The sequence below is a fragment of the Engystomops pustulosus genome, chromosome 5, assembly GCF_040894005.1.
Source record: "Engystomops pustulosus chromosome 5, aEngPut4.maternal, whole genome shotgun sequence".
In the NCBI taxonomy this organism is placed as follows: Eukaryota; Metazoa; Chordata; class Amphibia; order Anura; family Leptodactylidae; genus Engystomops; species Engystomops pustulosus.
The window spans coordinates 27,422,461-27,446,172 of NC_092415.1; the positions used below are offsets into that span (position 1 = coordinate 27,422,461).

The window sequence follows — 23,712 nt, forward strand, 5'->3', positions numbered from 1 at the left end:
AGAAAGTGACTCAGATTAGTCAGACAAACAGCCCAAGATTCATCACACCCTCTCATATAAGAAGGTTGTCTGGTATCCATTATACACATTTATTTTTTTGCTTTTTGTATTGAAAGGTTGATCTAGTGTTCGCCTTGCCTTGCAGAAAACTTACAATGTAGGGGAACAGTACATATAGAAGTTACATATACTAAGCACACAGACCAAGGTGAGAGACCAAAAACGTCACCTGTATTTCTAGTTCAGCACCACTACTATTCAAGCCAATCTACAGGCCCCTACAGTAACATGACACTGATGATATTTATCGTACATCCATGAGTTAATGGACAAATGTGGGGGTTCAATCATAAGAAGGTAGCCCCAGTCAATGAACTGATGGTGCACATGTATCATCATCACCCCTCCCATTTACTTATATAGGACTGTAGGAGATACCAGTTCCGAGAATCCCACTGACGCACTGAAGTAAAGAGTGTGATAGTAATGACCTTTAGATGGAACTTTTCACCAGATTTTCACTAGTAAACCTAATGACAGGTTCCGATTGCTAACTAATTTCCACACTGCTTTTAATCTAAAAAAAAATAAAAAAAAATTCATACTTCCTATCCCCAGAAAATTAACTGTGTAAACCTTCCTGGCAACCTACCAGAAGGAGCAGCGAGTCACAAGGTGCATGTGTTATTCATGCCAATCACTGTGTGACTCAGCCCACGTGTCTGGCATCTCCCTCATTCTCCCCTTCAGCAGAGCAGAGGATGACATTAGGCAAAAAAAAAAAAAAAGGGGGGGAAATGAGGGAGGTGCCGGAGACATGGGGCGAATCACATAGTGACTGGCATGAATAACACACACAGCCTATGACTCGCTTGTAGCTTTACAAGGTTTATTTTCTGGGGATAGGAAGTATGTATATTTTAGCTAAAAGCAGTGCGGGCGATAGTAAGCATAGTACTATGGGACCCGGACATTAGAATTACTAGTGAAAATCTGGGGACAGGTTTGCTTTAAAGCTTTTAGCCCAGCAGCAATCATAAACACTTTCACCTACCCTTGCTGTACTTTCTGGAAGAGCTCTCTCAGTACGGACTGTCTGAACTGGTCTGGTAAATTGCCATTGAAATTATCATCATAGAAGATATTCAATACTCCCTGAAGAAAGAAAAGAGGGTACAAATACATCAGAGTTATCATACAGAAAAAGAAGAATTGCTTGTGCTCCTATTTCCATCCTTCACCGTAAAACATTGCATTTGTACTAGACAATGGGGGAGATTTACTACTTCTATGCCGGTTTTTAGTCTAGAAGCGGTGATATAATCCCAAATTCTTGTGCACGGCAAGAATTCACGATTATAATAGTGACTTATGCCACCTTCACGCCAGGTGGGTGTGGAGGTGGCGTAAAGGGACACCACTGCCCTAGAAAATGTGGAATTCAATAATGCAATATCATAAATTGCGTGAGGTCGGGGTGTTTCATAAAGAAGTTTCATAAAAGTTGGAGTAGTCCCCTATTTCTTGTGGGACAGCCCCGCTCAATATGTGAAGAGGTTGTGGAAAATATCCCTTACCTGGTAGTTTCCAGTCTTCATGAACTTATGGATTTGACTGTATGTTGTGGACTGCACAGCAGCCAGATTTGAAGGGGCGAGAACGCTGCAGGCTTGGCAATAACCCGCCAGTCTCTTCTCATCGATAGAGCAGTGAGCAGAAGCAGCTCCAATCTAAGGGGAAAGAAAATACTGGGTTAGACACGATACATATTCATAAGCTCAGATCTGAAGACAAAGAATCATTTTGGACTTATTGGTATATAGTAGGGGCAATGATCAATACCTTTGCAACCAGCTGTTTGGTGTTAAAGAAGTGATCCCTAGCCTTCTCATAGTTCACAGGGTTTGTAGGTCCTTGTTGGAAGTAAAAAGCTCCAAGGTCGTAGCAAACCTGCAGAACGGAGATGAAAAAATTGAGTGAATTATTATAATATGTGCATTATATCATTGTACGACTGTACCAATGCCCACCCTTGTTCTTAACCTACATGTCTACAAGGGATATAGAGCTTGAAAAAGACTAGAAGTAATTTTATCAAACACATTTGTTTTATATTGCCCAACTAACTAATGCCTCCTGTTAGTAGCTTTGACCATGCACAACCTAGTGTTAGGTACCAGTTCTGGAGAGCTGCTTAAGGCTACATTCACACTGCTGTTGCCGCCCGTACCGTAGCTCACCCCCGCCCCTCTCCATAGAGATACATGGCGCCGTATTACGGGAAAAGATAGCACAGGTCCTATCTTTTTCCCGGGTACGGAGCGGTACGTAGGGCGATGTGCGCCCATTGCCGTCTATGGAGGACGTATATCGGCCGTATATACGTCCTCCATACGTCAGTGTGAATATAGCCTAAATGTTCTGTGTGTGCACGTGGGTGGTTAGTAGCAGCATGACTTCTAAAAATTGGTTTTCCAGAATTATAGCTTTTGCAAGAGCACAGGGGGCATGTCCTCACACTGCTGTGCTCTTAACTCCTTGCACTGAACTCCCTGCTATAGAAAAACGATAAGAGTCTTCTGGTTGCCCATTTCAGGAGTCAATCAAGAAGATGGTATATCTAGGATTTTTATATGCTTAGTATGAGGGGGATCCAAATCTACTGACTTAGGGGTTTCCTGACCCCAAGAACGGGATTGTAAGCAAAGGCTGCTTCATCTGTTCACAGTCTTTCTGTTGTGCATACATTTTTTAAAAGAAACCTGCAAAACATTCTGAAACAAAGCATGAAGTACAAGACATGCAGCGGTACAAGGTCTTCATCACCTGGCACTGAACTTCTTCAGAACTGATCATTAGCCCCGCAGTAGAGTTTTCTGTTTCACCGTTCACAACTCCAGGATCTGCTGCCAGTAGGTCCAGGGTCCTCATTGTGTGCACATAGAAGGCTTTCTTTAGTTTAATGGCTTCCTCCAGGACAGTGAGCGAGTCCTCTGCCTGTTCCTTCAGCTGCAGAAACAAGATATGGGTCATAGTGTAGTCAGACTACAGGCCAGTAGTGTGTATAGTACAGTTCGGGTACAGTACATCACATCTGATAGTAGGAAAAGCAGCATAATGAAAGCCTCAGATGATTCTTCAATGCCCCGTACTGGTAAATGCATGCAATGACCACTACTCTACTAGAATGTAGGCAATTATACAATATCCCCTACTTAAGGGCACCCAACGTACAGACGGACCTCTCTGCCCACTGTGACCTCTGGTGAAGTCTCGGGATACTTTACTATAGTGCCAGACTGCAATGATCAGCTGTAAGGTGTCTGATTGAGCTTTAGTTATAATTCTTGGTCCCATTACAGCAAAACATTTTGAAAATCCAATCGTCACAGGGCAAAATAAGAATTCTTGTCTTGAGCTACAATGATAAAATATACAGTTCTGACTTGCATACAAATTCAACTTAAGAAGCCATCTTGTACTTAACCCGGGGACTGCCTGTATTCTGTGTCATACCCTATACACAATGCAATGTACATACCACTTTCAGTATATTCTCAGTCGGCTCCTTCTCTTGTTGCATCTGATTCATTCTGTCAAAACAAGAGACAATTAGGTTTGAAATCATTGAAAGTCCCTAAAAAGATGTTGGCAGAATATTTAAATTGTATGGTCACTTTTGTTCATAGGAGACCCCTCTAAGGCCAGAGATGTATGGCCATGCTAATGGTGTATTCAAACGAACGTATGAGGGCTGCAAATATGTCCCCCCATAGGCATCTATGGCTCCTAGAGCACATGCTTCATCTCAGGTCATAAAAAAGGCCATGCGGCTCTATTTTCTATGGAGAGGGGAGGGGTAAGCAGCGATCACCCCTTCTTCCTCTCCAGCGCGCCTGACGGTCATACGTCCATTTGATCACGGCCCAAGTCTGTGAAACTTGGACTGTGCACTAGCGGGATTTCATTGACTGAACCCAGTTCAAAAGGAACTCCAAGCATTAGAGTTAAATAAGATTACAGGGAAGTCAAGAGAGCATCTGACCAACAGCTTTCTAATTTGGACACCAGCTACATCATAAGTATGGACACCCTTTGGTGCCCTTGTTCTCTGTATCCTGATAACAGATTGTCCCTGAAAACACAAGATACAACATCAGCTCTGACTTACACATTGGGCTGTAGTGGACCCTGTTTAACTGGTTTCACCGGAAAACTGCTCTGTACAATGGTTCTGATCGCCCTGTAGTAGAAAATGAACAATATGTTCAGTCAGGTGACTATGCTGTCAGCACAGACATTATCATCTATGGAAATTCTAGAACATAAAGTATAATAGTGATAAGACTGGAATAGATGTTAATGATAAATTCAAGTTAAATACACAAACAAACGTGTAACAACACAGAAAATAGGCAATATCTTTCTCTCTATTATCAATGTGGGGCACTACATGATTTCTTTGGATCCTTGCCCAAACAACCTACAATAAAGATCCAAAATTGGTGTCTCATGCAATTTCTGTAGCAAAAGACTCCAAAATAGGAGATTCCCCTGACTTAAAAGTGCCAAAATCTAAAGTTAAGGACTTTACCATCTGTTGTACAGCATGACAGCCATGGCTGTGGTCGGAGGCAGACTCGCCAGGTCCAGGTCTATGTGCTTGGTTCCAGGTGGCACTTTGCTCACACATAGTAACTCGTTCAGCAGCATATTGAGGACCGGAACAGATAAACTAAGATACATAGAAAGGGTAGAATGAGAAAAAAAGGTAAACATTGTTTGCAGCTAGGTGTTAAAGGGATACATTATACAAACACACATGATAGGTGAAGCTGTGTGGGGGGCTGACCCTTTACGGGGGAGTATGGAAAGTTTAAAACTTTCCTTCTTTTCACTAGGCCTGGCCCCCAGTTGAATTACATAAACGCCCTTTATTGGATACTAAACCCCCTTTACTTTCTAGAACATTCCTAAGGAAAAGTGAATTTGTGTGTAAGAAGCACAGAAAAGAACATTAGGGCACATTTACTAAGGGTCTGTGGGATGCATTTCCGTCGGATTGCGACCGGATTGTGGCGCAACTGATTCGGACAAACCACAGAATTTAACTTTCAAAATTGTGTCGCAAGATGAGCACCAGAAAGAAGAAGGTGAACTCCGGCGGACCTCAGCGGGGAAGCGACACATGCAGGAAATTGGACGCACGATCTTAGTGAATAGCGGCAGCTCCGAAACCTCGTCGGACATTTGGGCTCGGTGGCGTCAACGGGACGGGTAGGTAAATGTGCACCACTGTGTCAAGCTGTAAATCTGCAGCTATAACCACAAAGTATACTTACCACTTCTCAAGAACATCTAAATCCCATTTTAAGTGAGCAGCAACTTTTAAAGCCAGAAGCTTGAGAGTCCGATTCCTCTTGTTATCAGTAGGAGGCTGCACCTGATTCTGTTCATTCACAGTAGGTTTGGACGCCTGCTCCAGGAACTGGATGATCAACTGAACAGGTGGAGGATCTGAAAACAGGAGAAAGAATCTTTAACCAAGTATATTAGACTCATGCACTGGATTTTCTGGTCCTGGCCCCCATTGCCAGAAATCTGACACTTATTCCCTATTCACAGGCACAGAGAGGATTGCCTTTGGTGCGAGTAACAATCCCTTTAAAGGGAACATGTTGCCACCTGTAACCCCATTAAACTACTAGAAGCCTCAAGTAGGGGATGAAACATTTCTGACCTTGCCCCGGTTATGTTAAAAAAAAAAAAAAGGAAAGGAGTCATTATACACCTGAGGGGGAGAACCACACCAGAGGCCCCCCATCTTGGCTAGAACCGTGGCTTTAGGGATCATATTTGTGATAGAAATCACATCTTCCAGATGGTATCAGGATTGTGGTTCTGTGAGCTACAGAACTGGAGGTAAAGAATGTTACAGAAAAAGGTGGGAATATGATCTGCAACTCACATTTCCAGCTATGTCTTTATCTGCCTGTACCTCAGAGAATCACAAGCCTAAAGAGAATTGAAGGAGGATTCCGTGGTTCTAGGTAGTACACAGCCTGAGATATGGGTCTCTGAAGTGGTACTCCTCTATTTTTGTAGATAAATAGGTGACAGAAAGAATATTTCATACCCTACTTGAGGGAGATGTTAGTGAAGCGGAGTGACAATGTCCTTTTAAATGGGCATTGGACAGCAGTAACCAGGAATAGTCACTACACAGTACAAGACATGGTATACCTTTGATGAACACAGTTCTGATATTTCTGGCAGCTGTAGATTCTGCTCTTAGCTGGATGATCGGGATGTCGTACACACACTTACTTGATACTGAAGATTTATGCTGACAGTAAGAGTTCTTAAGAATTTCCGTGCCAACGATGTCCTACTGTAAGTGATGCCAGGCACTGACAGACTCCAACATTCACTAGAATGGAGGTGTACCTGCATACACTAAGTTATTGCTATAGCTCTTTCACAGAGTTTTCCATAACAGGTAATGATTACACAGAGAACTACAAGACGGCCTCATACACTGAATAACTGGGAGCATCACAGCAGGACTGCTTGATATTCTACAATTATGTCATAACCTCCTAGGTACAACGATCCATTAAAGGAACCCTCCAGTCAAAGCTGATTGATTGAATTATACCTTGTGCACGGCCTGAAGCGAGAAGCAGGGCTCTAGGTATAAAGAAAATGAGTGCTGCTCCTCCCTTGAGATGCTGAACAATGTATTATTCAATGAATTATCTTTGACTGGAGAGTTTATTTAAACTTTCCGCATACAGTCAGAGCCTAGGCCATCTCAGGCAATACGAGAATACTACTTGGCACCCGACAATGGCTACGCTCAGACGTGTTGGACTATGATAGAACGCAGAATACCTGGGCAGCCCTTCTGTAGATGAGCCTCTAACAAAGAGACATCCAGCAGGAATTCAAACCAGGACGTCTGTGGTGGGGTACATGGACGGCTGGATGTGGCCGCCTCTCTGTCTGCCGCCTCAGCGCTCATCTTCTTCGCCTGCACCTTCTCACTTGCTGCGTTTTTCTTCTTCATTTGGTCAGCGATATCTACTGATAAACAAGCAGGTTTTATGGACAGTAATAAACATAACACAACAGGGGGTGGAATCTCACTATAACCTATGGTTGTGCCACATGTTCGCTACTGAAACTCATTATTATGTAGCTCCAGCCCAATACATGTATGGACTACTCAAAACTGTGTAGCAAGTTACTGAAACCTTTAGTGTCTGCCCCCCACCCCTAACTTTCTTCACACATTTACCTAGTGTACCATGTCCAGACATTAAAGGAGTATTCCAATTTTAATATTGGTGTTAAATTTAAAGGACATTTACTATCAGATTAACTGACAGTAGATGCTTATACTCACCTCACTGTTGCGCCATGCACAATCATAGCAGAATGTAGTGAGTCAATGCTAAGATTGTGCACAGTGTAAGAATAGCAGAGGGAGAGTCAGTGGCATCGCCTCCTCTCTTAGTATAGCGTAGGTGCACCAATTGGCTGAGCAGCATACATAAATTACTTATCGGCAGAGCCATGAGGCGCTCAGCATAAAGCCTAAGACTCATTTTCGTAGTTTAAAAAGCTTTATTTCTATGAATTCCAGCTATTCTAAAAGATAGAAAAAGGTTGTCCTTGGATACAACCACCATCACACTCCTGCCACTGAGCCTCTTCCCAATCATATGGATTCAGTGTTAATTTACACAGGACAACTGTAGTACATGCAGCAACTCCTGGACATTTCATATGTAAACATTACTTGTTTCTTTTAGCATTGACTCCAACAGCAGTGGTTGTTTACAACGGTCTAAGGGACCATATGACCGCATATACAGGAAATTATCTTCACACAGATTCATATTTTTAATAACATCCAATAGAAGAAATGTATTTTTAGGGCAGATGGATTAAAGGTGTATGCCCAGGTGGGATACCCCTTTAGGTCTCACATCTCGGATTCTCTTCTACAATTTGGAGGATTAATTCCCACACTCTTTAATGCAGCAAATAAAATTCAGCGCAGTAAAAGCAGATTCATCCCATCCGACCTGAATACATTGAAGGGGTGTTCTACCCTAGTGTCATAGACTAAGAAAGGGGCAGCAGGGTGCAAGCTTGTCACTTAATTCTTCTTAGCTTCAGTCTTTAGGCAGTGAGATAATAGGTAACTGAAGAGATCTATCCAGGCAAATAGTGGGGGCCTAATCAGTTCAGTAGACAGAAAATAACCATTCAATCTACTGCGTTCAGGCCGAGTAATGCAGCCAACACAGTGCTATATCAGTCAGCACCAAAGAGATGAATAGAGCTGCCGGCACATGCAAAACGGGCTGCTCTATTCACCTGGGGTACAACAGACCGCCGTTCTCAAGATCCATGGGGGTGCCCTCACTGAGACCCCTACTGATCAGCAATCTGGGGGGGATAGGAGCCAACTTGTCACCAGAGAACCGTTTTAACTCTATACAAACACCCCCTGGACAGTTTAATCTCCTTACAGAGCTACAGCATCAAGGGAAACATTCTGGAATATTTATAGAAAGAGTTAATCATTCCCTTCCTCCTCCTTCATAAAGCTTTCAGATGCACTGCTCACTGCAGGAGAAAGCTGAAGAAAAATGGTCCAGGGAAGCTGCTTTACTTCATAAAGTAAATTACACCGTTTACCATTATCCTCTGCTCTATGGACTGTGTATATAGTAAAAAAAAATTGCTTCAAAAAGGTTTAGTTGCTCTTTTAAGGGGTCACCCAGTAAAATAATTCTAATACGGGGACCAAGACACTTGGCTGTCAGAAAGTTGACTGCAGTCCAGCGCAGGACTATTGGTAAGAGAGCAGCAGGGGAGCGATAGGCAACCATTTATTATTATTATTATTATTATAAGGACCTCTGCACCAATAAGTTTATATGAATGGACAATCCCTTTAAATGGATGTCTTGAGAAGTGAACAAAAAGACCAGCAGGGGAGATATATATATATTCATATATACAGACCCCCATTACTCAGTATAGGATATATATTATATGGGACAGCTGTTTTACATACATTAGGCACAAGACGCATGGCAGCCGCTCAGGAAATGAATGAAGAGGAGGAGATCGCACGATTATACAGAGATAATGTCACAGACAGACCCCGCCCCCACAGCCGCCTCTATACCGGGCACCGGGCACTCACCTCCACCGACAATACACACAGGTTCTCCGCCGATTGATATACAGCCAGCGCGGCGCATGGACCTCTGCGTCAGCGGCCGTCACGTGATCACAACATCGGCGCAGCAAGATGACGTCAATGATTCCAAGTTCCAAACTTTTCCGCCAATAGTTATCCGGGGCCAGGCCGCGCCCCCTTCCCTGGGTGACATTGCGATGGCTGTGCGGGTGGTGCTGAGGCCATGGCCACATGTGATACCCCGCAACACCCGGGGCAAGAGCGGCCAGGCCGCCGCATCCTCTGCTGTGTACTGCGCAGAGCTGGTCAGGTACCGGGCGCTTATACATCGTATATTATGTGTCTGTGTGTATAGAGTGATATTGTGTACTATACTGTACACACACATATACTATATGTATACATACAATGCATATACATGCTGCACGCTGTACATACACACAGGGCAGGACTAATATGTGGTGGAGGCTCCTGGGAGCCCCTGCCACTAGTTTTATTCAATAAATAAATGTTACTCCCCGGAATTCCAGATCTCAGAATTGTCCATAAACTGATACTGAATAAAAACCACAACTTATCAACTGCATAACATCATCAGAACCTACAAATACACACGATACACACCACGTCTGCCGCACAACATCATCATTCAGACCACGTCTGCCGCAGAACCTCACGATGCACACCACGTCTGCCGCAGAACCTCACGATGCACACCACGTCTGCCGCAGAACCTCACGATACACACCACGTCTGCCGCAGAACCTCACAATGCACACCACGTCTGCCGCAGAACCTCACGATACACACCACGTCTGCCGCAGAACCTCACGATGCACACCACGTCTGCCGCAGAACCTCACGATACACACCACGCCTGCCGCAGAACCTCACGATGCACACCACGTCTGCCGCAGAACCTCACGATGCACACCACGTCTGCCGCAGGACCTCACGATGCACACCACGTCTGCCGCAGAACCTCACGATACACACCACGTCTGCCGCAGAACCTCACGATACACACCACGTCTGCTGCAGAACCTCACGATGCACAGCACATCTGCCGCAGACCCTCCGATGCAGAACTTCACAGAACGCACCGCGTCTGCTGCGGAGCCTCTCGTCTCAGGGCGCGTCTGCTGCGGAGCCTCTCGTCTCAGGGCGCGTCTGCTGCGGAGCCTCTCGTCTCAGGGCGCGTCTGCTGCGGAGCCTCTCGTCTCAGGGCGCGTCTGCTGCGGAGCCTCTCGTCTCAGGGCGCGTCTGCTGCGGAGCCTCTCGGCTCAGGGCGCGTCTGCTGCGGAGCCTCTCGGCTCAGGGCGCGTCTGCTGCGGAGCCTCTCGGCTCAGGCGCATAGAGATGTTGCAGTACAGGGATAATACACACAGAAATGTCATAGGACTTACAAGGCTCTGCTCTTTCATTGCATGACTTTACATTCTCATACTGATCCTACCAGGAGCTCAGGGATAGTAGAGGGAATTTATTTCTCCGGGTGCTCTGTAGGACTTGGCAGTATCGGTGTCCCCAGCACACTGACCCTGCTGATGGTGTGGGGACCCCCTCCATACATGCTATACATACACATACCTAGGTCCTGGTGAAAATGACTGATATTTATAGTTCCTCTGCTCTATACAAATAACAGGAATATATTATTTTGCTAAATAATTCCTTTTTGTTTTCCTTGTACAGGAAACGAGACTATGAAGGATTTCTATGTACACTGCTGCTGCCTCCCGCATCCCGGGATTCTATATTTGCTCTACGAGCCTTCAACGTAGAACTGTCTCAGGCAGGTATTCTGGTTTTAGTGTCCTTCTGTATAATCATAGGCCTTTCCTTAAAAGGGTTGTCTACATTCAGCAAATAATTGAAATGGTTTGTGAAAGGAAAAGTTATACAATTTTCCAATATATTTTCTGTATCAATTCCTCACTGTTTTCTACATCTTTGCTTGCTGTCATTTTATATGTTTCTATGTTTACTTCCTGTGGACATCATGTGATGTCACACAGGTGCACAGTTTGTTATATACCTGGTCATGTGATGTCACACAGGTGCAGTTTGTTATATACCTGGTCATGTGACTCATTAGATCCCTGGTCATGTGAGGTCACACAGGTGCACGGCTCATTAGATCCCTGGTCATGTGATGTCACAGGTGCACGGCTCATTAGATCCCTGGTTATGTGATGTCACACAGGTGCACATTGCGTTATATCCCTGGTCATGTGATGTCACACAGGTGCACGTCGAGTAATATCCCTGGTCATGTGATGTCACACAGGTGCACGGCTCATTAGATCCCTGGTCATGTGATGTCACACAGGTGCACGGCTCATTAGATCCCTGGTCATGTGATGTCACACAGGTGCACGGCTCATTAGATCCCTGGTTATGTGATGTCACACAGGTACACGGCTCATTAGATCCCTGGTCATGTGATGTCACAGGTGCACGGCTCATTAGATCCCTGGTTATGTGATGTCACACAGGTGCACATTGTGTTATATATCCCTGGTCATGTGATGTCACACAGGTGCACGTCTCGCTAACCCTGGTCATGTGTTGGCACACAGGTGCATAGCTCTTTGTCTCTGGATGTGATGTCACACAGGTGCACGGCTTGTTAATTCCCTGGTCATGTGATATACACAGGTGCACAGCTTGTTAAATCGCTGGATTATACCCCACAGATAAATTATAAATATCCCATATAGGAATTATGAACTACTTCTGGGAAAATAGGACATTTCAACAGGTGTTCTTGGGAATGTGACACCTGCTGCTGCTTCTGCCACAGCTGATCACACTATCCGTAGTATCATTGATGGCTATGTTCCTTGCAGGTTCAAGTCTCATTGAAGTAAATGAAAGTGGAACCCACATTTAACCTAAATGGACTCACACTAATCACCTATTAAGACCTATAGTTTTACCCTGGAAAATCCAAACTGGAAATGTACCATTTGTTTTCATGCTTTAGCTACACTGATGCAGAAACAGATCTTGTTTATTCCCTGAATTGAGTTGCTAAAAAACAATTAGAAAATTATGATAATGAGGCTCTGTCGCTCCTGTGGCTGCCTCGGCGCTTCTTCTCTTACCCTATTTATGCACTGTTCCAGAGAACCTGTAATCACTGTGTTGTCCCTGACAGGCAGAAGTAATCAATCGCAGAACCACCCCCCAGCTGTTGTATATGGGTCATCCAGCACAGGTTGATTAGTCCTGTCTGGACAGTTCAGGAAGCTCTGTGTAATGTGTTTATGAATGGCAGCCAGCATGCAACCCATTTTATAAATGTTTTTTTTTAGCAAAACCACTCGGATCAGGGATTAAAAGACAGTGTAGTTTCTTCATCAGTGTAGCTACAGCACTCAAGGTATGTTTAGTTCACAATGCATGAAAATAAATGGTAGATTTCCTTTAAAGGGGTATTGTGAGAATATGAACAAAAAACCCATAATGCTATAAATAAATGAATATAATAAAATGAAACGTCATAAGTCACAAAATGGAGCTTAAATAGTTTGATTTTATTATTCACAATATGTTATGGGCTTTCTAATGTAGGTAGAGTTATGACCCAGATGGCCGCCACTGGAAACTACAAGTCCCATGATCCCTCAGTCCTTAGTAACAGCTCCTCCCTCTTATGCTCTGCTCCCAGTGATGATGTAACAGACTGTCCTGCTCTGTTACCATAGTAATGATGTGTAACTGCCATCACTACACATTGCATCACTGAGATGACGTCTCACCACAACACTGGCCGTACTGGATGCACAACTCACTACAGCCAAACATAGTGGTGATCACATGACCTGCCCAGGCAGGTGCAGGACATGTGATGTGGACATGTGACCAACAGCCATCTTCTATCCTGTGTCGGCCCCGCGCAGAGAAAATCAACGGACTGATTAAAGGGCCAGTAGCATTTTAATTCTCCATTATAGTGTATATCAGCAGCATCTTTCTGCTGAGAGGAGCAAAAATTTTAATAATAACTAATTACATTTTACATTATATTTGAATGACCCGTGTGTATATGAATTCTGCTTATTCCTGGAATTCCCCTTTAATTCTATCATTCTAATGTTAAAGACAGCAATGTGTCAGTGACTCAGTTAATAACTGATTTTGCTCTGAAGGTGAAAGATTCGGTTTCTCAGAAGAATCTTGGGCTGATGAGGATGCAGTTCTGGAGGGAGACTATTGATGAAATATACAACGAGAGACCCCCGCATCACCCTGTAGCCCTGGAACTATCCAAGGTATCTTATAGGTTGGACTTGATGGACCTGTGTTATTATAGAACAGTGACGGCGAACCTTTTAGAGCCTGAGTGCCCAAACTTCAACCAAAAGCCACTTATTTATTGCAAAGTGCCAGCACAGCAATCTAAGCAGTAATTTATTTCTCCTTGTTCTTTGACAACTTTCAATCCTTCAGCCTCCTAAGGACATCAACGTAGTTGAAAGGAGGAGCGTAAATTCATCTATCATTGTAGGAAGATTCTGCAGGAAGATTCTTTGAGTCCTGTCTGGTGAACTTCATGCTGGGGTGATGGCCTGGGTGCCCACAGAGAGGGCTCCGAGTGCCGCCTCTGGCACCCGTGCCATAGGTTTGCCACCACTGTTATAAACTATGATCTTCATTTACTGATATAATTTACAAAAAGATGCATACCTGTACATGTGTATGTATATATTCATACATCTATATTAATATTTTTTCATCTTTACTTTTTTTTTTTTTATAAGGCTGTTCACAAGCACAAACTGACAAAAAGATGGCTGAGCAGAGTTATTGATGAGCGGGTGAGTTGTCTCTCTCTTCGTGCACTAAACAGATGATTGCTATGGCAGAGCTGCCATAATAACACAAATGCTAATTTTTTAGTATTTTTACAGGGAATCTTATCTTTATGGATTTAGTGTCCTATATCACCTCAATCCTTGGAAGCATTAAAGGAATATTCCCACAAAGTCAAGATTCTTTCATCTACTCAGGATAACAAAATAACAAATTCTCTAATTCACTGTTATTAACAAAAATACAGCATTTCACAGATATAAGTCCAATCGGTCTCTATCAGTCGCCCGTGGATCCGACCCCCCCACCCTTAATGATTTATCATTAAGTTTCTGTGGTAAAACTGTTCTAGTTACCCATGAAAACCAATCAGAGCTCAGCTTTAATTTTATATACAGCTGTGGGGAACTCAAAGCTGAGCTCTGGAATAGTTTTCCTCTAAGATACTTATTATAAATCTCCCCCTTGGGTCCAAGACAAGCTCTCACGTAAACTTCCTTCCGGCAGTGTGAGGAGAGTATAGTTACAGGAAGATGAGGTTTTTATCCAGGGTAGCTGATAGTGTATGGTGTGGCTGAGATGTAGTACAGCTGACAATGTAATTGTGTGTAATATACATCTCATAGATCTCATCATGTCTCTTCTCTGATCTGTCTCATCTCTCTCTTTCTATGTGTCAGATACTAGTAGAATGGTCAGATGCTAAATGAAAGTGTAGATAAACCTGTACCCTGATAATCTAAGCACATTGTCAGCACACAGCATCTCATAGCACTAGAGGGAGAGTGATAGGAGCTAAAACCGCATTAAATCTGAGTAAAATTGTAAAGTTAGGGGGCTAAAAATTATCTTTATTGTGTAGACAAGGGTTGGAAATTTGAAAATGTTCTTTAATGGGCAAACACCTTTAATAGAGCTAACCATTCACACTTTCCTAGATCGACTGCCCCTGGAGCCCATTCAGTCATTTAGAGAAGCTGTCGTAGGATATCTTTGCGTCAGCGTTCATGTGCTGCACCTACGGTGCATGTGCAGTTAAAGGGGTTGTACAACATTGGTACCGTAGTTATTCCCCTTGTGAAAAAAATGGATAACAAGGTGATCATTAAGGGTCCCTCTTCTGCACCCCCAACGATCATGAGAACAGGACCCCCAGTGATCTGGAGAATGTGGCTCCCTTTTTCAGGGTAAGTATGTGTCGTCAATATGGGAGTGTCAGTGGTGGAGATGGATGAATGCTGTGCTCAGCAATTTCTGCCTCTTCCCATTGCATATAATAGAGCAGCAGCCTGTATACTCATCCTTAGTGAGAACAGGACCCCCATGCTCCAGATTGCTGGGGTTCCCCATTCTTATGATCGGTGGGGGTCCTAGCAGTCAGGCCCACACTGATCACCTTTTTATACCCCAGGGGATAATTTCCTAGGTTGGCAAAACCTCTTTAAGCCAAAATGTACTTCCCTACAAGGTGCAGGCACCAGGAAAATAGAATTGTCTCCAAACTGAGGCAGAGCGGCATGTATATGTTCTCAGCTGAGCAATATGCCGGATTATGGTTCTGGTTAGTTGGGTTTCCAATCCCTAACTTTGCCGTGTTACTATTATTGTGTACCGGTCTTAGTAGTTTGGGTCGTATGAGTCTATATTGGCTCAATTTACATTAAAGGTATTGTAGGTTGGCTGCAGTGTTGGTACTGAGGTGTACTGAATGCAGATGGCCTTCTGCGTCCATACAACTACAGTTCACTTACTTCCTAATGATTTACGTCATGTGGAGAGTGTAAGCGCCTATTATGCCAAAGTATAGAGCATCCTATAAAAGTATAGAGCTTATAAAATGATGGAATGCTGCTGCCACCTAGTGGATGTACAATAACTGGCATGTAAAAAATTTGTATTCTGTTAATGCTCAACTGATCGTATGTTGTTCTTAGACTCCACATTACATTCTGAATACAGGCAGTCCCCTAGTTAAGGACACCCGACCTACAGACGACCCCTAGTTACAGACTTCCCCCTGTGACCTCTGGTGTAGTCTCTGGATGTTACTATAGTCTCAGACTGCAATGATCAGCTGTAAAGTATCTGTAATGAAGCTTTATTGATGATCCTTGCTCCAATTACAGCAAAAAATTTTGAAACTCCATTTGTCACTGGGGCAAACAATTTTTTTGTCTGGATCTACAATTATAAAATATACAGTTTCGACTTACATACAAATTCAACTTAAGAACAAACCTACGGAACCTATCTTGTACGTAACCCGGGGACTGCCTGTATTATTGAAATAAAATTTAAGTCATTAAAATTTTTTCCCCTAATCCTAAATGTCTGATTGGTGGCTGTCCAACTACTATGACCCCGCGATTTGAGGTACCTGAGTGCCCCTTGTAGGCATGCACATGTGTGATTACTTCTATGCTACTGGAGGATTTACCGAATCGGTAGTCCCAAAATAATGGAAAATCTACTGATTTTAAACAAGGGAAGTTAGTTTATTAGCAAAAGTGCCCCAATAGATAAAATTTGGATAGGGGATCAATAATATTAATGAGAAACTGTAACTTGTCTTTCCAGGATGAGAACAGACAACCATTCTGTTAGCAATGGAACAAAATAAGAGAAGAGCATTAGGCCGTGTTCGCATTGTTACGCATGCGTTTTGAAACCCATCACAACAGCTAAGAGGAGATTTGCCTAATTACATTACCATCAACATTGCATTTATGAAACGCATGCATTAACATTCACGGTGTGTTAACACATGCATTTGTTAACACATCCATTAATATTGTGTTTATGCTCGCGCTTTGTAAGCGCAGTTTTGACAACAATGTGATTAGGTTTTTGTAGGTTGAATAGATTGTGGGCCCCATGGGGGACAGGGACCAATTTGGCAAGCTTTGTGCAGGCAAATCTCCTCTTCTCAGCTGCTGTGATGTGTTTGAAAAAGCATGTGTTAACGTAAACAAAACGCAACGTGTGAACCCAGTATCAAAGGGGTTATTCTACGTTTCACTGTAGGATATTTTGTGCTGCAAAGAATCAATAGACCATATAATTGTCTCTTTATTAGATGGAATAGGACTCTCATCATTGTCAGATATCAGTGGTCCTCCCTAGTTGTCTCTCTGTGTCTCCCTATAATGGTATACGGTATCTTTGCATTTGTCTAACATTACTACAGCAAATAGACAGAGCCACAGGGTGGCACTAGAGGCTCTCGTTGATTACTCGTATGTAAAAAAAAATCTCATAAATTACAAAAAAAATCTTCCTCTACCTCCGGTCAGTATGGATGTGCATCTTCACATATTTATTTGCTTCTTTCATTTTCTGTAACGGACCACAGAAAGTATCAGACGGACACGCACTCGTCTTCCCATTACATAGCGGCACAATCTATCCGACTTATCCAATACTTATCAGTATATTCCACTTTCTGTACAACATTACATTGTATATATAAATATGCGCTCTGCGCACCACATGGATTTTTCTACCGCACTTCAGTAAAACAAAAACTTTATTCAAACTTTATAGCATTGCATGGGTAAAAAAAATTATTCGTTTCGAGCAAAGAGATTCTTAGGGTGAAGACACACGTGGCGTTTATGGGCCGTTTTTAGTTCGTAAAGATCGTTCAGATCGTAAAAAACGCATGCTTTTTTTACCAGTTTGAATTAAGATAATTGGGCAAACCTGTCAAAAACGCATGCCTTTTTTAACGCATGCGTTTTTACAATCTGAACGGCCCAAAAACGGCCTAGGGACAACACACGTGACGTTTTTAGGACGTTTTTGGGCTGTTTTTTACTAAGTGCGTTTTCAGATAGTAAAAAACACATGCGGTTTTTGAAAACGCATGTGTTTTTGTCCGTTTTTAATTGTGCAAATTCAGAAAACCAGACAAAAATGCATGCGGTTTTAAAAAACGGATGCGTTTTTTAAAGCATGCGTTTTTTACGATCTTAAAACGCAATTAGTAAAAACGGCTCAAAAACGGACTAAAAACGCCACGTGTCTCCACCCTTAGGGTGAAGACACATGTGGCGTTTTTAGGCCGTTTTTAGTTTGTTGAAAAACGCATCCGTTTAAAAAAACGCATGCGTTATTGTCCGTTTTTTATTGCGCAAATTCGGAAAACCGGGCAAGCGTTTTTTACCTCATGCGTTTTTAACTATCTGAAAATGCACTAACTAATAATGGCCTAAAAACGCCATATGTTACATCACCCTTAGGGTGCAGTCACGCGTCGCGTTTAACGCAGGCGTTTAAAAAAACGCATTGCAACAGGTGAAGAGAGATTTGCCTAATTAAACAGCTGTTAACACTTGCGTTTACATAAGGAAAATGTTAACCCTTGTGTTAACACGATGCACTGACGCATTGTACCGGTGCTGACACATTGTGCCGGGCTTGGCGCATTGTACCTGCGCTGACACATTGTAGCAAACTAAGATTACAGCAGTAAAAGTTTAAAAAGTAAAATCACTGCTATTAGATATAATGAGGAGATGGATACATGTGCAGATGGCATCAAGATTCTTCTTCCATTTTATTCAAGGAGAAAAACCTGGATGATCGGGCATATCGTAACATAAAAGAGCTGGAGACCTACACGGAGAACACCCAGAGTTCATTGTTGTACCTGACCTTAGAAACTCTTGGTAAGTTGTGACGTTTTCCTGTAGTTTTATCATGTGCTGAACGTTCCTGTAGGCGTTCAGATGCCTCGTTGCTTTGGAACATCTGTGTAGGTGTAGTACAATCACAGAAGGAAACATTTACACACAAAGTATCTGCTGCAGGATAAGTATATGGAGAATATTGAAATAAATAGTAGTGGGGGGGGGGGGCTTATTCTACTTTTTGGTGATCTAGAATAAGCAGGATCTGATGCTGAGGATTGGAATTGGAACAAATTCCAATCCTTAACCAGTGAACCCCTTAGATGCCACAGTCCCTAGAAAATGGGATTAAAATGCTTCGCGATTCGATCACAGGGTGCGTTCCCGGACTTAAAAGGACCGACCACGGTGCAGAGTAGTGATATATATTCTTCATCAGAAAATGGCAGCGCCGAATTGGGATTACTTATCTGTGGGGAAGATGGGGCTCCTTGTATCGTATATATCACTATATGATACAAGGAGTCCCGTCCTCTGCACTGTGGTCACTCGGTAAAGTCTGGACAGCACACGGGCATTTTATCACAGACCGACCTCTGACATTTACCTCTAACGTGAGAGTAGTGGCAGCTTCTAGTTAGATATTACAGCAGAGGAGGGACCGTGGTGCAGTTTGAATACAGGAGTGTGAGGATGCTCTCCAAGTTCTCCTAAAATATCTATTTCCTTCAAAATCCCTCATGAATAATAAAATAATACTTGCGCATAGATCCAGGCACAGTGACTGTGGTAATCCATATTTGTTATCCATGGCCTCCTTCCTTCCAAAACCAACTTTTAAAATTATGTTAATGAGCAAGAAGGGTGTCGGGAGGTGTTATTAAAGCCCTCCGTGCTGGAGCTTCGTAGGCTGTTATACTGTGCTGATCACTTCTTACTGGCTTCTGCAACTTCCTTTGTTGCAGTGAGATTACATCAAGCAGAGGGAGAGGGGGTGTTACTAGAGCCCCTCTGTGCGCTGGCTTCACAGACTGTTATACTGTACCCACCTAACGTTGTCTGCTGTAATCTCACACAGTGGGGGAGGGGCTAGTGTTCCTGTTTTGTGTAACGGCCTGTGAAGCTGCAGCACGGAGGGGCTCTGGTAACATCCAGATTTTAGAAGGAAAGGATATAAAACGATTACCACAGTCACGGTGCCTGGATCTTGTAGAAAGGGTCCCTGGTTTATCATGATGGATTTTGATGGTAGGTTGATGAAGCCAGAGGGGCTCCAGGCTCCCTAAACACATAAGGAGCCTGGAGCCCCTCAGGCTTCATTCCAGTGTTAGATGCCCTTTAAAGACCTTCAAAGGTCCTTGAAAGGCTCTAGTTTGCACTTGTGTCAGAAGCCAGGATCTCACGAGTGGAGGTCATCATGTTATATGATAACTATATATATATTTGCCGTCTCCTGTGATGCAGGTATCCGAGACGTTCACGCTGACCACGCAGCCAGTCACATAGGGAAGGCACACGGCATCATCACCTGCCTCCGGGCCGTCCCGTTCCACAGCAGCCGGCGCCAGGTCTTCCTTCCCGTTGACATCTGTATTCTGGTAAGTGTGCGGCTCCATTCATCACTGTGATGTTTACCTTCCCCTCCTAGTAACGTCGGCCCCATTATCACACAATTTTACCTGTGTATTTTTTTTTTTTTTTTTTCGTATTTCACCGTTTCCCATCGCCGTTACCTTAATGGAATGGTGCATTAGACGTTTTCCTCAATCATTCTTTTTCTAAAGTGGTTGTCATAGTAACATCCTGGGTTTTCATTTAAAAAAAAAAAACCCGTAAAAGCTCGCCGCGTACATGCCATCGTAATTTGTGAATGACTTTAAGGACGACATCCCTGCCAGCACCGCCGTAATCCGCCGCTAGGCCAGAAGCAAAGACTAATTTGTTAACCCCTATGTGCCCGCGGCCCTCCCCCTTTTAATAGCTTTGCTCTGGGCCCATGTATATAGAGGAGCTGTCCTGAGTGTTTACAGCAATGATCGGTATCTCTCTCTCTCTCCGAAAAAATTCTAGTTTTCCGTCATGCTGAATCTCCATCTCCTGCTCATACGTAATTGCGTTTTCAGTTCCATAAGTGCAATCAGCTGGAAGGATGATGAAGATAAAAAGCGCTTTAATAAAATATGGAGAGGAAAGCGGGAATATATTAGTCTGACGGAGGATGGCTATTCGGGTCTGGGTTATCTGGGATTTTAGAAATGTTGGTATAATAGATCAGCGCTCAGAGACAATATAGAAGATAAATGAGAGACCGCTAGCAGTCTGGACGTACTGTGCCCCATCAACAAAGGATCAGGTAGTCTCATTGCACTTGAATCGGGGGTTAATGGGTGATTTTCAACTTCATAAAGTACAAGCTTCATCCTGTAATTTCTAAGCAGAGCAGTTAGGACATGTGATGTGACCCTTTAGAAGACTAAAGTAGGTGCTTAACCCCTTACCGACATGTGACGTAATAGTACGTCACATGTCGGGTCCCGGTACATGGAGAGGGCTCGCGGGCCGAGCCCTCTCCATAGCCGGTAAGTCTTTGCTGCATCGCGGGTGTTTTACCGCTGATCGCCGCCATCTTTCCGTGGATCGTCGCTCCCCGTGACGTCATCGGGGAGCGGTGATCCGTCGCCATGGTAACTTCGGGTCTCACGAAGACCCGAAGCTACTTCGGGTTAACCCTTTCATTACCATGTGCTGTCAGCACATGGTAATGTATGAGTAGTAAAATCCCCATATACTGCCATACTGTAACACGGAGTAACTCTGGTAACAGCATTAGGAGCCCCTCTAGCTCATTAGCATAATGTTAAAAGTTGATTTTAGAAGGAAGGAGGCTATGGATAAGAAATATAAGAAGATTACCACAGTCCCGGTGCCTGGATCTATGAGTAATGTCCCTGGTTTATCAGGATGGATTTTGATGGTAGATTTCCTTTAAGCACCTACTGCAGTCTAGGTCCAAGTGAATTGCTGTGGTAGTTAAGATTCACATCACATGTCCTGTCTACTCTTATATGTACTTTATGGAGTTGAAAACCATGGTCCACGACCTGTCCAAAGCAAAACGAGACTGCCCAGCACTCTGCTGTGTGACATAGTACAGTCACCTCCTACGTTTCTCGTGTTATGTACTGTCTCATTTCGGGAGATAGCTCTTATATTTGTGGAAGTTTTGTTCCTCTTGTGCCTCCTGTAATCCCCGGTCCCTCCAGTATACGCTCTGTAATAAGAGTAGTGGACGATCTCCGCTCACACTGATTTTCAGCGTCTCTGTTGATCCGAGAAATACATTTACTCGCTGGAGATAAGATGACGGCTTTGGTGGTGTCTGAACCTGATGCCTTGACATGGGAGATAATTGAAGGCGCAGTGATGTGGCTCACATCCGTACAGGTGTCAGGGAGCAGCCAATTCTCTATAGTGTCATTACTGTGTCTAGTGTAATACTCTGGGCTTCACAAAGTCCTACTATATGCTGACATCCATAAATCTCATAGATTGCAAGCTCCTGTGAGCAGGGCCCTCACTCCTATTCTATCATTTTAGTATGTTACTCTGTTTTATGTCTTATTTTGTTTGTGTTTGTACCTCACAATCTGTACAGCGCTGTGAATTGATGATGCTATAGAAATAAAGATTTATTGTTATTAATGTAATGCCCTGAAGTCCCTTAGTATTGCAGGGGCTCAATTAGGAAAGGCAGGGCCCCATAGCAGACTTCTGAATATGGCACCCCTGCCCCTCCAGAATATATATATATCTCCATCCTGCATCTATACACACATTTATACACTCATGCACACACATTTGTGCACTGATATATACATTTATACACTTACACAGATCTGTCCTATAGCTGCTGACCGTATGGGGAAGGTACATGGCAGGAATTAGAGATGAGAGATCCCTAGTCCTGTCCTTCTGCTGTCCCCTCCCTCTCCCCGACATTTTTTATGTGAGCTGCCGATTCATGCTGTGTACTGTGGAAGATGTGCACTGTTATATAGAGAAGGGCCTAACTTGCTGAGCTCCATAGAGGGGAATGGGGCAGCCCGGCTATGCGCAACCGGCGGCTCCACTCATCTCAGGGAGTGCCTCGGACCCCTCATTCTCCTAATCTAGCAAGTTAGGCCCTGTCATGTGGATAGGGCTTAAAGGAAACCGACCATTTGATTTGTTGCCTTATGAAGCAAACATACGTTGAGAATGCTGTAGCTACACAGATGCAGGATCATATCTTGGTTAATCCCTGAGCTGAGTGGTTTTGCTGAAAAAACAATTATAACAATCAGGACCTTGGGAAAGCTGGGACAGACTGGCTGACATAAACACATTACACATGGGAGCTTGGAATTACAAATAGAGGTTAGTCAAGACATGACTAATCAATCTGAGCTGGATCACTCATACACAGCATCAGGAGGGTGGTTCAGCAATTGATTATTCTGTCTGGCAGGGAGAAGAGTGATTACATCATCTTCTCCTGCAGAGAAAAACTCACAAGCTAGGAGAAGCGCGGAAGCAAGCGCTGAAGGAGCCTTAGAAGGGGCAGAGCTTTAATATCTTAATATGAAGATGTACACAGATACACAGATAGAATAGACAACATATCATGTGATAGAGGTCCTACCACACAGATGGTGTCCGGCATAGCTTCAGAATATTAAACTGAGTTATGTCCAGCATAAGAGTTGCCCCTCTTTCTGGAATAACTTCAACTAGAAAATATAGTCCTATCCATTACACTTCTACAGCTGTGTTTGTCACCCCAGCGCTGAATGGGTGGACGTCCACCTACTGGCCTTGGGATGGGTGGACTTCATTCTGTATTCTTCCAGCTCCAGTTTGGCAATTTTCCTATCCGAGAAACCGCTATTGCTGAGCTGGATGATGCGGTTTCTCTTTTCTCTGAAATGTTTGTGGCTGCTCCTCCATCCAGACCATTGACCTTTCACTTTAGAATTAACATAACAACACACTGAGCTA

The 23,712-nt window shown here is 43.5% G+C and overlaps 2 protein-coding genes across 10 annotated transcripts in view; one reads left to right on the forward strand and one right to left on the reverse strand.

Annotated features, from left to right (window-relative positions):
• INTS8 (integrator complex subunit 8) overlaps positions 1–9,342 on the reverse strand; it is a 40,525-nt gene extending 31,183 nt beyond the window's left edge. For 4 of the 8 annotated variants that reach the window (XR_011855672.1, XM_072151448.1, XM_072151447.1 and 1 more), the window contains exons 1-10: positions 9,227–9,327; positions 6,895–7,086; positions 5,343–5,517; positions 4,595–4,735; positions 4,172–4,243; positions 3,542–3,593; positions 2,827–3,009; positions 1,843–1,950; positions 1,578–1,730; positions 1,055–1,155 (exon numbers count right to left, since the gene is read on the reverse strand). Coding sequence is in view for 6 of the 8 variants with exons in the window: in XM_072151448.1 (XP_072007549.1) it covers positions 1,055–1,155; positions 1,578–1,730; positions 1,843–1,950; positions 2,827–3,009; positions 3,542–3,593; positions 4,172–4,243; positions 4,595–4,735; positions 5,343–5,517; positions 6,895–7,086; positions 9,227–9,284 (1,235 nt within the window). In the remaining 2 variants the exon portion in view is untranslated. Of the gene's footprint in view, positions 1–1,054; positions 1,156–1,577; positions 1,731–1,842; positions 1,951–2,826; positions 3,010–3,541; positions 3,594–4,171; positions 4,244–4,594; positions 4,736–5,342; positions 5,518–6,894; positions 7,087–9,094 lie in introns of all 8 variants that reach the window. The other 4 variants (XR_011855673.1, XM_072151449.1, XM_072151450.1 and 1 more) reach the window with 4 other exon arrangements.
• NDUFAF6 (NADH:ubiquinone oxidoreductase complex assembly factor 6) overlaps positions 9,268–23,712 on the forward strand; it is a 31,267-nt gene continuing 16,822 nt past the window's right edge. The window contains exons 1-6 of one of the 2 annotated variants that reach the window (XM_072151455.1): positions 9,268–9,533; positions 10,919–11,018; positions 13,381–13,503; positions 13,993–14,049; positions 18,612–18,714; positions 20,140–20,273. In XM_072151455.1, the coding sequence (XP_072007556.1) occupies positions 9,283–9,533; positions 10,919–11,018; positions 13,381–13,503; positions 13,993–14,049; positions 18,612–18,714; positions 20,140–20,273 (768 nt within the window). In that variant the 5' untranslated portion in view covers positions 9,268–9,282. Of the gene's footprint in view, positions 9,534–10,918; positions 11,023–13,380; positions 13,504–13,992; positions 14,050–18,611; positions 18,715–20,139; positions 20,274–23,712 lie in introns of those variants that run through there. The other variant, XM_072151456.1, reaches the window with a different exon arrangement.